This window comes from Bos mutus, chromosome 19 (genome assembly GCF_027580195.1).
Source record: "Bos mutus isolate GX-2022 chromosome 19, NWIPB_WYAK_1.1, whole genome shotgun sequence".
NCBI lineage: Eukaryota > Metazoa > Chordata > Mammalia > Artiodactyla > Bovidae > Bos > Bos mutus.
The window spans coordinates 31,578,652-31,596,858 of NC_091635.1; the positions used below are offsets into that span (position 1 = coordinate 31,578,652).

The 18,207-nt window shown below is 45.0% G+C and overlaps 1 protein-coding gene across 1 annotated transcript; it reads right to left on the reverse strand.

Moving 5' to 3' along the window:
- LYZL6 (lysozyme like 6) lies at positions 1–4,115 on the reverse strand. The gene is made up of 4 exons (XM_005905956.3): positions 3,768–4,115; positions 2,668–2,826; positions 1,673–1,751; positions 1–70 (listed from the first exon to the last, which is right to left on the reverse strand). The coding sequence occupies exons 1-4, from the start codon at positions 3,904–3,906 to the stop codon at positions 1–3; spliced, it is 447 nt and encodes a 148-aa protein (XP_005906018.1). The 5' UTR covers positions 3,907–4,115.
- Between the last annotated feature and the right edge of the window lie 14,092 nt (positions 4,116–18,207).

Sequence of the window (18,207 nt, forward strand, 5' to 3'; positions counted from 1 at the left end):
TCATGCCAGGTGACAGCCTGTCATCCAGTAGGAGAGGGGCCGGCCAGCACAGTGCAACCTCCATTTTACCCTATGAAGAGAAAGAAGAGTGGTTCTTGCTCTCTACTTAGCAGCTGCTTCTTAACACCTGACCCAGCGTTACGTGAGTTTTCCATACAGAGCAACGCCCAGAAACCCCTTCATTCCCAGCTCTCTACTGGGTCCTCCTGTGGCCCCTCTGATTCTTCCTTTAATTTCTGTCATCCATAGTGTTTGCTCTTTCCCCCTACTTAGTATACTTCCACATTTTCAAATCCTCACCTCCTTCTGAAGGGGGAGAGCACTTTTTTGTAGGGCTGAGAGTTACTAAAAAAAAAAAAAAAAATCCCAGGTGTAACTATTGACTTTCCCTTCAGAAAGGGTCAGCCCTAACAGTCATCAATGCCCCCTCCTCTCTCTCTCTCTCTCTTCTTTTGATAAAGTTGCTATGTGCATTCATTAAAAAAAAAATATTTATTTGGCTCTGCCGGGTCTTAGTTGTGACATGTGGGATATAGTTCCCTGACAAGGGATTGAACCTGGGCCCCCTGCTTTGGGAGTGTGGAGTCTTAGCCACTGGACCACGAGGGAAGCCCCAGTGCCCCTTATTTTGCATGGTGTTTTTGGAGCATTCAGGCTTCCCTGGTGGCTCAGATGATGAGGAATCTGCCTGCAATGCAGGAGACCCAGGTTCAATCCCTGGGTAGGGAGGATCCCCTGGAGAAGCGAATGGCAAACCACTCTAGTATTCTTGCTTGGAGAATTCCATGGACAGAGCAGCCTGGCGGGCTACAGTGTGTGGGGTTGCAAAGACTTGGACATGACTAACACTTCACTTCACTTTGGAGCATGCAAGGCACTTAACTCCTGTTTTCAGTTTCCGGTAGAGGCAGCCATTTACATTGTTTATATATGCAGTTTGAGGCTTAGAAATGTTAAATAATCAACTCAACATCCACCATAGTTAAGCTGGATCTGCAACACTCATCCAGCTGATGAACAACTCTCTTTTTTATAGAAATGTTGCTGCCAGTTATGGAGAGAGGGTCCCATGGGAGCCATGTTTATGTTGCTTAATTGCTTCCATCCCGACAGCTGAATGGAGGCGGGTCACCAGGTCCAAGTTGAACCTAACAGACCCTCTGTCTGGATTAGGACTGAGCCTCACGGGTCTCTATGGTCATTTAGGACATTAGCCCATAGATTCAGGGCAGACATAGTCTGTCTGGTGGACTGTGGATTAGAGAAAGCTGGTCTGCAGAGGGAGTAGTGAGGCCAAGGCACCAAGAAAAGCAGAAACCTGCCAGGGAAAGTCCCCAGCCCTGCTTCCATCCCTTTCCTGAGGCCTAACTGCACCCCTCGTGTGGGCCCAGCAAGACACCTTGTCCTCTCAGCATAAATCCACCCCTCCCCCCACACACACCCTACTCCCGGCTAGCTAAAGTCATTCTGTTACTGCAACCAAAAGAGTTTTGCTGAATATAGCATCAGAGAAAGAGCTAGATAGATCCCAGCTGCTACTAAGACAGAGTTCCTGCCGCAGCCCCCATTTTTCTAGACTGTAGAGAAAGTCCTGACCTACTGTCCCTTTCTCTGTCACCACATCTTTCTTAAGGCTCTGCCCACTAACTTCGTCCCAAAGTGACCTCCTCACCAGTTCTTCATGCCCCCAGCTCCGGACACAATCTTTTTTGCACAGTTGATAATTGCGAGAAGATTGGGGCTCAGCAGTTCTGAAAGAAAGGGAGAAAGAGAATACCCATGAAAGTGCCAGGGACAGTCCCAAAGACTGGCTCTCCCTGCGAGGCACCTCCCACCCAGAGGCTGAGAACTTCCAGTCGAGGCATGGCCTCCCTCTCAGAGGCCCATCTGGACATCCATACAATGGCTGGTGGAGGTTGGGGGTGGCGGGGGAGTAGGGGCAGGAGGGTCAGGAGGACAGATATTTGAGTGTTACTGCCATACTCTCTAGTGGATGGTGGTTCACCCCAAGTGTGGAGGTTTCTAGGGAAAGAAAAAGGCAAAACAGGCTGCAGAGACCAAAGTGAACTCCTGCCTAGGGAGCGAGGCTCTTCAGGTGAAGAGCCGAGGGCCATTCATCAGAGTTCAAAGGAGGAGATGAGGTCTCCTCCTCATCACAGAGTCATGGACCTGTGGAATCTTCTGGACTAGCCCTGAGGTGGGGACTTTGCACTTGACCTTTGGTCAGACCATTAGGCAAAGACAGCACTATTTGCTGGCAAGAGCTGAGCCTTCAGGGCCATTAGTGTGGCATCTGGCACTGGTTCTATGAGCCTCAGTTTGCTCATCTGTAAAGTGGGGATCATATTAGTCTCTATCACATAGCAAGTTGGGTAAAATGAGCCATGTGTGCAAAGTACTGAGTATGTAATACACTCAATAAATGTTGGCTGCTGCACTGCTCTGCTCTACTGAATGTGCAGAGCCTTTCTGCATCCTGAGAGCACCCTGCAGAACCTCCTGTGGGTATCCAGGGACACAGTCTAACCCCCTGCTCAGTAAAGGAATTCCCTGATTCCTTGAGCCATCCCTCTGGGGGCATTCCCAGGCTGTGCATGGGAAGGGAAGTCCCGTGAGTAGAGGCTGGTCATCTCTCTCACCTCTCCCACCCTGGGGCCCTTGCCAGACCTTGACAGTCCACTTGGCAATTGTTTTCCGTGTGACTCTGGTAATCGTTGCACCAGTAGTGGCTGTTGATCTGGAAGATGCCATAGTCAAAGCTGCCATCTGTGTTTTCATTTACCTTTGTTATGTTGAAATCACTCTCTACGAAAGCCAGGCACAGCCCTTAGAACAGGGAGAAGAGGGTTTTCAGAGGGGGTGGCCAAGCTGAGGGAGAAGGAAGATGGAGGAGAAAGGGATGAGGAATCGGAAGAAAGGAGCAAGGACTGAGAGGCTAGATGGGGCTGGCAGGCCAGAAACATCCATCAGCTTCTCCTCTCATTTTTCAGTCCGTTCAGCCAGCCACCCATCAGTACAACCACTCATGCATCCATCTGTCCATCCATCCTTTCTGCACTTAATGATCACCTGCTGTGTGCCAGAAACTGTGCAAAGCTCAGAGAGGGACATTTAGCTGGGTCAAATGCAGATACTGCCTTCAAGGAGCCTATAGAGTAAGAATGAAACTATGGACCTAAAAAACCCACAAGGCAAAATAAAAGGAGAGAGTGTTGTAAGGCAGATATACACAAATTCTGGGCCAAAAGGAGCTATCTCTATTGAGGAGCGGGATAGAGCCTTTGCACAGGCTGTTCACTCTGCCTGGAATGCTCTTCCTCCAGATGTTTGGGGGACTGGATCCTTTTTTCTATTCAGCACTTCTCAAAGTCACCTCCTCAGAGAGGCCTTCCTTGACTTCCCCTTCTACAACAGTGTCACCCATCACCCCCCTGACTTATTCTTCTGCATAACATTATCACCACCAGGAAGCACTTCATGTATCTGTGTGTATGTTTCTTGCTGCCTCTTCCCCTAGGATGTGAATACTGTAAGAAAAGGAGCTATGTTGAAGTCTGCACCCCCAGCACCTAAAATCATTCCTGGGACATAGTAAGTGCTCAGTTAATAATGGTTGAACAAATATGGAATGTTGGGAAAGACTTCTTGAAAAGGGCTGCTTTGTTCACTTGACTTTGAAAAAACAAATAAGAGAAGAAAGAAAGATGGCCACTGAGGGCACGACCATGGGAGGAGGAAGGAGGAGGGAGTGAGAAAATGTCACTCACAGTCAGTCAGGGAGTAGCCCTCAAACCCATCCAAGTCCTCCTGGTGCAGCACCTTGGCCAAGTCACAGCGGCCAATGAGGCTGGCTTGATTCACAGCAACGAGGCAGCTGGCCAACGAGATGAGCAGTGGGCTTGTCATCCTTGGAGGGGAGGAGGCACGGTGGAGGGTGAGAGGTGGAGGGCCTGTGGGTCCTGGAGTCTCCCAGACTGCCTGCTGGTCTTCTCCTGGGGAATCTGGAGAGGGCAGCCAAATGTCCTCACTCACTCACTGCTCCCCTCCTGGCTATTTCTCTTTCCTTTCATGTATTATTCTATAAACACTTTTTTTTTTTTTGGTCTCCTGTTTGGTTTTTTATTCCCAATTTAAAATTAACAGAGCTGGGGCATGTCAAATAGACATGTGAGCTGGCCTAAAGGGGTACCCACTAGCCAAATCTGGAATAACATTTTTGAGGTAACAACTTTACTGAGATATAATTGACAATATATAATTCATACACTATACACTTAATTCAGTCAAAGTGTGTAATTCAATCATTTTCAGATCGCAGAAAATCATTTTCAGAATGCAGTTCTGTGTGACTATCACCACAGTCAACTTTATACTGTTTTCATCGACCCAAAAAGAAACCTCATATCCATTAGTTGTGACTCCCTGTTCCACTTCCCTCCAGACTCTGGCAACCACTAACCTACTTTCTGGGCTTCCCAGGTGGAGCTAGTGGTAAAGAATCTGCCTGCCAATGCAGGAGACATAAAAGATGCAAGTTCGATCCCTGGGTGGGGAAGATCCCCTGGAGGAGGGCATGGCAACGCACTCCAATACTCTTTGCCTGGAGAATCCCATGGACAGAGGAGCCTGATGGGCTACAGTCCAGAGGGTCTCAAAGAGTGGGACACAACTGAAGTGACTTAGCATGCATGCATGCAATCTTTTTATTTCTATAGATTTGCCTGTTCTGAGCATTTCATATATATGAAGTCATACGATATCTGGTCTTTTGCATTTGACATCTTTCACTTAACATAATGTTTTCAAGGTTCATCCATGTCATAGCATGTACCAGTATTTATTCCTTTTTCATGGCTGAATACCCTGGAGAAGGAAATGGAGGCCCACTCCAGTATTCTTGCCTGGAGAATCCTGTGGATGGAGGAGCCTGGCAGGGCTACCGTCAGTCCATGGGGTCACAAGAGTTGGGCATGACTGAGTGACTAAACCATGGCTGAATAATATTACATTGTATGGATATATCACAATTTGTTTATGTATTCATCAGTTTGTGGACATTTGAGTTGTTTCTATTTTTCAGTTGTTAGGAATAATGCTCCTGTGAACATTCATGTACAAGTTTTTGTGTGGACAAATATTTACATTCCTATGGATATATATCAAACAGTGGGTCACATGGTGACTTAAAGTGTAAACTTTTGAGGAATTGCTAAACTTCCAAAGTGGCTGTACCAATTTACATTCCAATTAACCATGTATGAAGATTCCAGCTTCTCCACATCCTCACCAATACAGTTATTAACTGTCTTTTTGAGCAAAGCTATCCTAATGGGTGTGAAGTGGTATCACATTGTGGTTTTGATTTGCATTTGCTTGATGGCTAATAATGTTGATTGTCTTTTCACATGCTCATTGGCCATTTGTATGACTTTGGCAAAATGTCTTTTCATATCCTTTGCCTACTTTTTCAGTTGGGTTTTTTGTCTTTTCATTATTGAGTGGTAAGTGTTCTTTATATATTCTGAACCTTATCAGATATGTAATTTGCAAATATTTCCTCACATTCTATGGGTCACTTTTCACTCTCTTGACAGTGTTTCTTGGAAACACAAAAGTCTTAAATTTTGATGAAGACTGATTTATGTATTTTTTTCTTTTGTTGCATGTGCTTTGGTATCATATCTGTGAAACCAATGAATAACGGATTCCATGATAATCTAGAACAATTTGGCCATCAAAATAAATGATAATTATTATCTGTGATAACTTTCACTCTATCAAATGATGATAACCCATTGAGTGAGATAGGAATCCATGAGTTCATAACAGTAATAGATAGACAAATAGGTTCATAATGGGGATCAAGGGGCGGGGGCTCTTTCTGACAAGAAAATGCTGACTGATAAATGTGGAGGTAGGCATGAAGTTGAAAAATCACCATCCTGAAACCATCATAGATTGATCTGAGCAAGAAAGAATCAACAGTGGGTGCTAAATCAGAGGGAGTGGGAAGCTTAGTGAAGAACTGAGTATGTTCATGGTCCTAACGTGTCTCCCCACAGATTGCATCTTAGTTGCATGAGAAAAACAGTTGAAAAACAGTGGAGAAACAAGACAGCATTTTGACTTCAGTCACATTGAGTGAAGTAAGTCAGAGAAGGAGAAGTATCTTATGATACCCGTTATATGCAGAATCTAAAAAGAAATGATAAAAATGAACTTATTTACAAAACAGATACAGATTCACAGACTTAAAGAAAGAACTTATGGTTACCAGGGGGGAAGGATGGGGATGGGATGCGGAAAGGGATAATTAGGGAAGATGAGATGAACATATATATACATACATACACACTGCTATATTTAAAATGGATAACCATCAAAGACCTACTGTATAGCACAGGGAACTCTGCTCAATGTAATCTGGACAAGAGGGGAATCTGGGGGAGAATGGATACATGTCCCTTTGCTGGAAATGGAGAGGAGGAAGGGAAAACGTCTTGCCCTGTGATCATACTGCTGCTGTCTTATTTAGACCCTAAGTCGTGTTCAACTCTTTGCAACCCCATGGACTTAGCCCATCAGGCTCCTTCATCCATGGGGTTTCCCAGGCAAGAATACTGGAGTGGCTTGTCCTTTTCTCCTCCAGGGGCTCTTCCTGACTCAGGAATAGAACCCATGTCTCCTGCATTGGCAGGCGGATTCTTGACCACTACACCACCTAGGAAGCCTCGTGTATGTGTGTGGGTTTCCTTAACTAGGTGTATGTTCCTGAAGGTTCCTCCATCCACTGGCTTCATGAGTCTGGCAGTTTCTTGGACAAGATGGCTACCCTGACAGTCTGTCTCCTCACGAATGTTTTATTCTGTCTCCTGATACTCACTCCTTAGCAGCCTGAGCTTGGGACCATTCTTTTGCTTCTCTCTCCCACCCTACAGTTGCCAGATTTAGTAAATAAAATCACAGCATGTCCCATTATGTTAGAATTTCAAACAAACAATGGCTATTTTTTTGGTATAAGTGTGTCTCATACAGCCTTACTTGGCCCTGACTCAGTAGGATCCTTCAGAGACAGATATCACTGAGCTTTGGAAAGCAGGGAGCTCCATCTCTGCCCCTGAAAGCCCCTCTTGGGGTTCTCCAGGGAAGACAGTGGTTCGGGCAGGTACACCCCAACCCCCACTCCCGAAGCTTACCTCTCTCCTATCCCTCGCTGACCCCAGGTCCCAGCCTGCCCAGGGCTTTCCGTGAGAATCTATAGAACAAAGCCTTTTGAGTGGGAACCTCCTCTTCCTCATGGACTATCCTTTAGCCCCGCCCAGCTTACTGCTCTCCATGTTCCAAAGAAGATGGGAGCCCTCAGTCACCCCCGCCTTCTGGAACCTCAGTTCTGTGATGTCATCACTCTCCTGGAAATACTCTGGTCTTAACCTTGCAAACTGGCTCAGTCTTGAGGCCAATCTTGAGGCAGAAGCGGCAGATGGGCCTGGAGGGATTGGTGACAACTGTGATGAGGACCACTGGTGGGACAGGGTAGAGAGGGCGCGAGAGGGCGCACCACCCCCCTTCCCTTCTGGGCACAGTAACACCTTTGAGGGAACTCCTTCCCCCATGGGTTTTAGGCGGTCTGCCGGTCTCAGGGCCCTGCCCTCCAGATGAGAGGGTTTGTTCACGCCCCAAACCGTGTATCTTGAACTGAAACTAAGTGGCGAGGCTCAGCTTCTCACAGGAAGCCTTCAGGTGTGGGGCCTGAGACTGCTTGGAATCTCATAGATACAGCCCATCTGAGAGAATAAGCGTCCTTGAACAGGGAGCAGAGTCCAGACAGGACTCTTGTCCCAGCATCCACCACTTCTGCAGCCTAAACTCACTTTTGCCCTCACTGCAACCCTGTGATTCAATAAATGTCCTTTCTTGTATAAACACATTTGAGTTGAGTTTCTGTCACCCATACAACCAAAAGAGACCTGCTTAGTACAGGTAGGATAGAGTTAACCATCCATGGAATGGTGACCTGACAACCTGTCACCTCCCCATGAAGGACACACATCTGAGTGTCATTTGTCACCAAGGAAGTCTAGGAGACATTTCCACCAACTATAGCAAAAAGGAAGGGCTTCCCAGGTGGAGCTAGTAGTTTAAAAAAAAAAACAAAAAACACTTGCCTGCTAATGCAGGAAACATAAAAGACAAAGATCTTGGGTTGGGAAGATCCCCCAGAGGAGGGCGTGGCAATCCACTCCAGTATTCTTGCCTGGATAATCCCATGGACAGAGGAGCCTGGCAGGCTACAGTCCATGGGGTTGCAAAAAGTCAGGCATGACTGAAGCAACTTAGCAGCAGAAGCGTAGCAAAAAGGAGGCAAGAGAAAGTTTTGTTACTGATGCTCACTTCACCCTTGAGACAGAGTGATAGAGTCTACCAGAAAGGAAGTAGGAGGAGTTTTCTAAGTGGGCAGTGATGCCCTGTACCCTCTGTCTCTGGACTTGTCTCCCTACCGGGGCAGCAGCACATTGCATCTTGGGAGGTAAAGACAGCAGAAGCTCTCTTGTTGTTGAGTCACTCAGCTGTGTCTGACTCTTTTCGACCCCATGGACTGCAGCACGCCAGGCTTCCCCATCCTTCACCATCTCCTGGAGCTTGCTCAAACTCATGTCCATTGAGTCAGTGATGCCATCCAACCATCTCATCCTCTGTCATCCCCTTCTCCTCCTGCCTTCAATCTTTCCCAGCATCAGGGTCTTTTCTAATGAGTTGGCTCTTTGCATCAGGTGGCCAAAGTATTGGAGCTTCAGCATCAGTCCTTCCAATGAATATTCGGGACTGACTGTCTTTAGGATTGACTGGTTTGATCTCCTTCAGTCCAAGGGACTCTCAGGAATCATCTCCAGCACCACATCTTGAAAGCATCAATTCTGAAGCTCTGGTGGAGGTTGAACCCTGGGAGGAGGGCATTCTCTGGGTATCACTTTATGCAGTACTATTTGTGGCCAAAACGGATGACCCAGATAACTTCAGATGATCCAAGTAACCTCACCTGTGCAGAATTAGAGCCCTGGGTGACAGGAAAGGCTTCCATAGTCCAGGACCACATGCTGGAAATTGGACCTGCAGGCGAGGGTCTCCTTGCAGCATGAAGTCTTAGAGGAAATGATGGCAGCACTCAGAAGGGGACCATAGGGACTCTCCAGCCCCACTCACTCCCAACTGTGGTACACATGAGCCCTGGATGGATTCCTACCCATTCAAGGAACTGGCACATCCAACCTGGGACCCATGAATAAAGTCTGGAAGTTGTAGCCTGGGGTAAGAAGACACGGACTCCACGTATCACTTGTCTAAATAAACATGTTCAAGTTATAAATCAAGCAACTTCAGTTTCACTTTTCACTTTTATGCATTGGAGGAGGAAATGGCAACCCACTCCAGTGTTCTTGCCTGGAGAATCCCAGGGACAGAGGAGCCTGGTGGGCTGCCATCTATGGGGTCGCACAGAGTCGGAGTCGGACATGACTGAAGCGACTTAGCAGCAGTAGCAGCAGCAACAAGCTGTTAAGTAAAATATTTTCTATCCTCATATTCTGACAAACATTCCTTTAAAAGAATAAAATTTTAAAATGTGTATAAAGCTATGTGTGTGTGTGTGCTCAGTTGGGTCTGAGTCTGCGGATCCAGGGACTGTAGCCTGCCAGGCTCCTCTGTCCATTGAATTTTCCAGGCAAGAATACTGCAGTGGATTGCTATTTCCTACTCCAGAGGATCTTCCTGACCCAGGGCTCGAACCATGTCTCTTGCATCTCATGCATTAGAAGGTGAATTCTTTACCGCTAATGTTGCCTGGGAAGCCCATATGAAGCTACAGCCCATTATATTAATATATGACTGAAAGTTAGCAAAATGCCCAAGGTCAATGAATTTAACTTTTATTCCACATGTCTGGAAGCTCTGTTAATGGACTAATAATGTTGGGATGAATAATAAGTGTATACATAATTCATAAAGGATTAAAACTTTCATGAAATTTATTTTCTTATCTTCCTTTCCGCACAAACACTAGTTATATTTCTATGATCAACTTTTAAATATATTTAAGAATTAAAAACATAATTATATTCAAAGTACATAATTTAAAATATATTTTCATCAAAAATATAAATTTAGGTAAAAAATGTACTAATTTTTTCTGCTTTCCAAAATGTTAGTTTCTTTCAAATATTAAAAAGTAGCTAATAATTTGAAAGTCAAGGGTTTTCCTGGTGGCTCTGTGGTAGAGAATCCACCTGCCAATGCAGGAGACACGGGTTCGATCCCTGGTCCGGGAAGATCCCACATGCTATGGAGCAACTAAGCCTGTGCACCACAACTACCGACCTGTGCTCTGCAGCCTGGGAGCTGCAACTAACGAGCCTGTGCGCCACAACTAGTGAACCCCCACACCCTAGAGCCTGTGGTCCCCAACAAGAGAAGCCACCACAATGAGGATTCTGTGCATTGCAACACAGAATCCTCATTGTGGTGGGGGTGGTGAGAGTAGCCCCCACTTGCCGAGACTACAGAAAAGCCCGAGCAATAACAAAGACGCAGCACAGCCAAAAATAAATACATAAATAAAAGTATTTTCTTAAAAGTCAAAATGCAAATTAGAATGAATGTATATTAAATTTTTATATCAAAATTACAGAGATCCATTTTATTTTACTCTTTCAAAGTTTAACTACACTTTACTAAGTAACTTTGAATTTTAATATTTAAATTTTATTTAAATTATAAATGTAATTTAAAACTTAAAGTAACTTTTCAAATTAAAATGTTAAAATTCATAAGTCTGGCATTTAATGTCCATCTTGTTCCCAATGTAAAGAATTAGTATTATATCATGTCTAAAGTCTAGACATATATGAAAACGTAAGAGTAATGTGTAATGTGAGTTTTGCAATATTACAAACATTTCCTCAGCTTTTTACAGCTGAGGTAAATATTGTACTAATTCATGGATACTTCCAGAACCAAGAATAGGAACACAAGAATAAGAAACTGTACACTCAGCACTACTAGCAAATGATATCTCATTGTGTTCAAATCTATTGCCTTCAGGCTACCTGAGAGGAAAGCTCTGAAGAGTTAATTTATTAGTCTTTTCTCTTACCTAAATACTTTTCCGCTCAAAGCCTCTCTGAACTTCATAATAGTGCCTAGCAAGAGCCATTAAGCTTTCACCAAAACATAAAACAGGAGCTATACTGTAACATTCAATAAAGTTTTAAAAATGGTCCATATAAAAATATCTTTAAAAAAAAAAAAGGCTGTTGTCACACACTTGGAAGTCCTCCAAATCCTGAGCAGAAAGGCATGCGGAAAACGATGAGACCAAAAAGGATGATGTGGATGACAAAGATCAGAGACTTAACCTGGGACAAAGGCAAGTGAGCTGAAAAAGGTGAGTTTGCAGATCTGACATGAAAAGGCAGTCACAATGAGACGTATTCAAACCATATGTTCATAAGACTGAATTTTAAAAATTATTTACTTATTTTTGCGCTAGGTCTTCACTGCGTGTGTGGGCTTTCTCTAGTCGCAGCGAGTTGGGGCTACTCTCTGGTTGCAGTGCGCGGGTTTCTCACGGAGGCGGCTTCTCCTGTTGTGGAGCACAGGCTTTAGATGGGCTTCAGCAGTTGCTCTGTGGCATGTGGGATCTTCCCAGACTAGGGATCAAACCTGTGTACCCTGCATTGGCAGATGGATTCTTATCCACTGGACCACCAGGGAAGTCCAAGACTGAGTTTTTTATTCTATATTTAGGCTGTACTTCTTCCCTAGTGGCTCAGATGGTAAAGCCTCTGCCTACAATGCAGGAGACCTGGGTTCGATCCCTGGGTCGGGAAGATCCTCTGGAGAAGGCAATGGCAACCCACACCAGTACTCTTGCCTGGAAAATCCCAAGGACGGAGGAGCCTGGTAAGCTATAGTCCGTGGGGTCACAAAGAGTCAGACACGACTTCACTTTCACTTTACCCCAAAGAAAGTATACCTTCTCAAATAACTTCAGGAATAGTTACAAAACTGATTATAAACTAGGCTAAAACTATTACCTCAAATTGTCCCAAAAGGAGGAATTATATCAGCTCCATACTCTGGCTACAATTTAAAAACCTCAATTTCTTATAACTTTAAAAGAAAAACATACACAGACACACATACACTTTTTCTCCCCTGAATAATTATTGGGTCACTGGCAAATTATTAGTAAAATCTGGAGTAACAGCTTTCTAAAATGAAAATGACATTAATATATCGTATCTGAAATTTATTTAGAAGTAAATTCATAGTCTTAACTGCTTTCATTCAAGTAAAAAAATTTGAGTGTTTGACTCAAGAAGTTAGAAAAATTAGAAGAAAAACTTTCCCAAGGAAAACAGAAGGAAGCAAAGCATAAGAATAAAAGCATAATATATTTAATGAGGGGTTCCCTGGTGGCTCAGATGGTAAAGAATTTGCCTGCAATGCAGTAGACCTGGGTTTGGTCCCTGGGTGGGGAAGATTCCCCTGGAGAAGGAAATGGCTACTCACTCCAGTATTCTTGCCTGAAGAATTCCATGGACAGAGGCGCCTGGAGAGCTACAGTTCATGGGGTCACAAAGAGTCGGACACGACTGAGTGACTAACACTTTCACACTTTCATGCTGAATCGGATTCAGGGGAAATGTTGGGTGACAAGTTAAAAATGGAGTTAAGAAACAGCAACGAGAGAACCGGCATATTATGTGTCCCACTTTGGACTTGGGATTCTTCTTTGTGGTACTAGTGCAGTGTAAGCTAAATTCTTCAAAGTTTCTGGAGTAAATTCCTTGCAAGGACAGGTCACTCTGAAGCTACAGGTCACCACAAAACTCAGTAGGTTGATTATCCAAGAAGGTAGAATAACTTAGGGTTCTAAAGCTTTGTTACTTGAAAACCATTGCCAAACATTTTCTCTCATAAAATCATGTTCTGTCTCAAGAAGGCCTCCAGTGGGACAAAGAGGTACCGTTGCCAGCTGCTGGCCTTGAGAGCATGGGTCACGGAAGGAGACTTCTGTTTCTGCTCAGGAAAGTGCAAAGGAAGCTTCTAGATTGCACTGTGAAACACAAGATGAATCAAATACAAACATGCCTTAAAAAAATCAAGTACGGACCTCAGTGAGCTCATAAGCCGGAGTAATTAACGTTTCTTTACTTACTTGGCTGCACCGGGTCTTAGTTGTGGTATGATGGATCCTTGACCTTCTTTTCAGCATGTGGGTTCTTTTAGTTGTGGCACGCAAACTTAGTTGCAACTTGCGGAATCTAGTTCCCTGACCAGGGACTGAACCTGGGCCACCTACATTGGGAGTGCGGCATCTTAGCCACTGGACCACCAGGGAGGTCCCTGAGTAATTAATAGACTGCAGAAAATTCCACAGTGGTCCACACTGAACACACCACTCACATAATTCAAAAAGTAACATGCCACCCTAATGATCAGTCCTCTGAGAAATGAATCCACTGAACTAAGATCTGCCTGTTTCCACCTCCTCTGCTCAATCTCAGCGCCCATGTGTGATCCACACAGCATGTACTCTCCTGCATGGAGTGGCCTTTGGAGCCAAACCAGCCAAAGTTCCTGGCAAAGAACTGGGTTCGTGTAATTTCATGTGTAGGTAAAGCCTGTGACCACATCGCTGTATGTTTTACAGTTCTCATGCATGAGCATCTACTTGGGACTTATCTATTATTTTGTTACTTTCCTTCTGTTTCTTTTCTATATGATAGTTAGGGCATAATGCTGCTTTTTAAATTTACCATCACTCTGAATGGATAAACACGTCAACGAAAAGAGAAGAACCATTGGTTAATTCGTTGAATGGATAAATGTCAAAATAATTATGCTGAGTAAAAGAAGCCAGACCAAAAAAAAAGTATATACTGATTTCATTTATAGAAAACTCTTAAAAATGTGGACTAATCTATATGTTTTTTTTAATTATAGAAAGCATGGGGGGAAATCCCTGGTGGTTCAGTGTTTAGGGCTCCATGCTTCCACTGCAGGGAGCAAGGGTTTGATCTCTGGTCAGGGAACTAAGATCCCACGTGCCTTGTGGCATGGTCAAAAAGATAAATAAATAAAATATTTTAAAAATTATAGAAAGCACAAAGCAATCATTAGTTGCTTGGGGACAGGGGGTAGAAAGGGGGACAAGGAAATTTGGGGGGAGTGATGGAGATGTTCACCATCTTGACTGTGATGATGGGCATGGATATTCACAAAAATCAAAAATTATCAAATTGCACCCTACAAATATGTCATTTATTAGATAGCGTCACCGTGGGACACGACTGAGTGACTAAGCACAGCACAGCACATCACTGACTCAACGGACATGAATCTGAGCAAACTCTGGGAGAGGGTGAAGGACAGGAAAGCCTGACATGCTGCAGTCCATGGGGTCACAAAGAATCAGACGTGACTTAGCGACTGAACAACAACCTCAATAAAGTGCTTAAAATCTTTAAAAACTATTATCATTACACAAAATATATTTTATGACGAAGGAGTTATGGGTCTGTCATGGTTGAAACCCCCAGCATCAGGAAAATTCAGAAACGGGCGGGTGGCGGGGGGGGGAGTTTTTCCCACATTCCGCTTCTCAGGCCAACTCTCTGTGCAAGTTATCCTGTGGCCACTAGGGGCCAGCAACGGCCCCTGTACAGGAAGTGGGGCTGCAGGGGTACCAAGTTAATTGATTGATTCATTAATCAATCCATGGGGTGCTAAAGAGTCTGACATGACTGAGAGACTGAACAACAACAAAAAATTATTTATTAGCTGTACTTTTTCTTTTGCATTAGCTGCATATTCTCAATACATCTCAGGAACTGGCTGTTGTCTGCCCCCTGGGGAAGGTACAGCAGGCATTGGTCCTGCTGTAGACGTCCAGAGAGCAGCCAGCCTGACAGGTACAGGGCAGGAGCCACAGGTAAGGGGATGAGAGGGAAGAGGGAAGTGGCAGGGCTCACTCTAGGAAAGCAATTGGAGCAGCAGGCTGTACGCTACTCTGGCCAACACAATCCTGCAGGCAGCATGGATAGGGAGCACCAGCAGGTTGCAGGGTTCAACCACTCAGGTGGGACTGGGGCATAACTCCAGTGCCCAGGGGGAGAAAGGTAGGACCCTCATCCTCATATTGGGCGGGTGACCAAGGCTAGAACTCAGGCCAAGGATCAAACTCAGAAGCCCTGGGACTTACCTGGTGGTTCAGTGGCTAAGACTCTGTGCTCCCAATGCAGGGGGGCGTGGGTTCTGTCCTTGGTCGAGGAATTAAAACCCACATGCCGCAACTAAGACCTGGCACAGCCAAGTAAATCAATAACAAGTATATATATTTGTTTAATCAGAAGCACTGAGTGTTAGCTAGGCTTAAATTGCGGTTGAGAGGAATGGAAAACCCCAAATATCACTGGCTCAAACAGAGTAGAAGCTCACTTCTCTCTCATGTTAAGACATCCCCAGGGAGTCAGTCTACTACCAACAGGGTGCCCCATCGTGCCAACGAGATGAAAGAGAGAGAGGATCTAGTTTCCCCTGTCTTGTTCTCCAATCTTCAGTCATGGCTTTGCTCCTTGGCCCAAAATGGCTGCTAGGACTCAGCCTTTCCTTGCCATATTCCAGGCAACAAGAAAGGAGAAGTACAGTCTTCTTTTTTAGGGCATTTCCTAGAATTATGCAGACTACTTCACTTACATTCTATCGGCCAGAACCAGACCTAGCTGCAAATGACAACGGGAAATACAGTCTTAGTTTCACACATTCACGGATTGGCCCAACTAAAAATCAGAGAGTCTATAAGTGAAAATCAGAGAACATGTTTCAGGGACTCAAATTACGATATAAGGCAGAAGTGAGCAGGGGGCTCACCCTTAGACCCAGGTGCTGGGGTGTAGCTGTTTCCATCTCTGCTGCCCTAGGTCCCAGGGCTTGGGTGGAATGGGGTCACATGAGTTCAGTTGTGGGGAGGGAGGAGGTGTTGAACCCAGCCACAGGGCCTGACTGTCCCTCAGTACCTGCCACTGCAGCAACAGTGGGCCTTTTACAGCTAAGTGCAGCATCAGCCGTGGAAGAATCGTCTGCTCGTTGTCAAGGACCGGCACAGACTCAAAGGCCAACGACCGCTTGATGCTGTGAAAGGAATTCTCAAGATGAGTCCAAGGGTCACAGACTGCCTTCTCCCAGGAGGCGGCCATGTGGTTGAGGACAACTGCCTTTTTTATTTCTTTACTTAAAAAATAATTTTTAAAAATTTACTATGGAATAACATGGACAAAGAAAAGTCCACAAATCATAAGTGATCTTCACACACACACACAACGAACACACCTAAGCACCCAGCTTCCAGATCAAGAAGTAGAACCTTACCACAACCACGGAAGACCTGAAGGGTCCCTTCCAGTGACTCCCCATTCGCCCTCCTCCCACCTCCACCCTTCCCACCCCACACCCTTCAGTGTCCATCCCTATCATTAGCATTTAAAAATCTCTCTGGGCAATTCCATAGTTAATGTTGAGAATCACTGCTTTTGTAAAAACAGTTCTCTAACTTGGCTGTTCATTAGAATCCACTGGGATAGAAAAGGGAACAGAAACAGCTGCTAGAAGGCAGTGTGGTGCAGTGGGGAAACCTGGGGACCAGACAGACCTGCCAGTTATCAGCTGTGTGACCTTGACTGAGTCTCTCCACCTCCCTTACCTGTGAAATGGGGATAGCATCATCCCATGCCCAACAGAGCTGAGGCTGAGAGACAGAGGAGGTAAGCCTGGGCGGATGTAGGGTCCAAATATGGCAGCTACCATTGTCATTTTTATTAAAGGTGAGCAGCCCCAGGAAAATTGAAAGCCCTTCTTTCTGTATGCAGATGGGACCCCATCTGGGGATGGTGGAGACAGGCTATGCTGATAAGAGGGTCAACAGGTTGGTAAGAAGCCCGTGTCTTTCTAGGGAGTCCAGGAAAATTCCACAGGCAGCAGAGATCCCAAGCTAAAGCCAGTGAGAGGTGGCCCCCGGTTAGCAAAACTGCAACATCAACAGCACCGGGGACCAGCAACTGTAGACGAACTTGGGCTAAACTAACCCTTCTCCTTCAGCAAGATGAACAAGGAGCTGACTGGCTGCAGGCTGACTCTGAGAGCTGCTTATGGAGAAAAATGCAATGTTGTTGAGCACCTGCTTTGTGCCAGACGTTGCACATTCATGTCTTTAATCTCATGAGGTGGACAAACTCATCCCATTAATCTTTTTTTTTTTTTAGATTTGTTTATAGCTGCACTGGGTCTTCATTACTGAGTGAGGGCTTTCTCTAGTCATGGTGAGCGGGGACTACTCTTTGTTGCAGCGCTTCTCATTGCTGTGGTTTCTTTTGTTGCAGAGCATGGGCACTAAGGTGCCCGGTGCACAGGCGTGGCATGTGGAATTCTCCAGGACCAGGGATGGGACTCATGTCTCCTGCAAGGGCAGGCAGATTCTTAACCACTGGACCATCAGGGAAGCCTGCATCCCATTGATCTTGAGGGCCCTGAGGCTTAGAGGCAGCAGCGACTACCTAACAACAGAACCCAGCTGTCACAAGAGGCTGGGACATGCCTCTCCACTGGGCTGCATCACCCCTATGGGTGTGGTGTGTACACAAATGACCTGTGAATACCTTGATTAGATGCTCATTTCTCTTTTTTTCCTGAAATGAAAAGTGTATGACCTTTTAAGCTGATGACTTTATCTTTTTTTTGGTACTTATTACAAGATATAATATTCACTTTAGAACATATAGGAAATATAAATAAAAGAAAAATATTAAAGTATCTTACACAGAGATGAGCACATCTATGTTTCACACCTGTCGTTCATCTGTGTGAGTCTGTGTGTGTGTGTGTGTGAGTATATAGGTAGAAATTGACCAAAAAGGAGTCATGAGGTATACTCTGTTAGATAATTTGCTTCTCTTCACTTAACAACACAGTTGACCTTGAACAGCACAGGTTTCAACTGCGTGGGTCCATTTATTGCATATTTTTTTCAAAACAAGGCAGGTTCCGTATCTGTGGATATGGAGGACTGGTTATGGGACTTTAGCATCTGGGGATTTTTGTATCTGAAGCAGGTTCTGTGGCCAATTCCCTGTGGAAATAGAGGGACGACTGCAA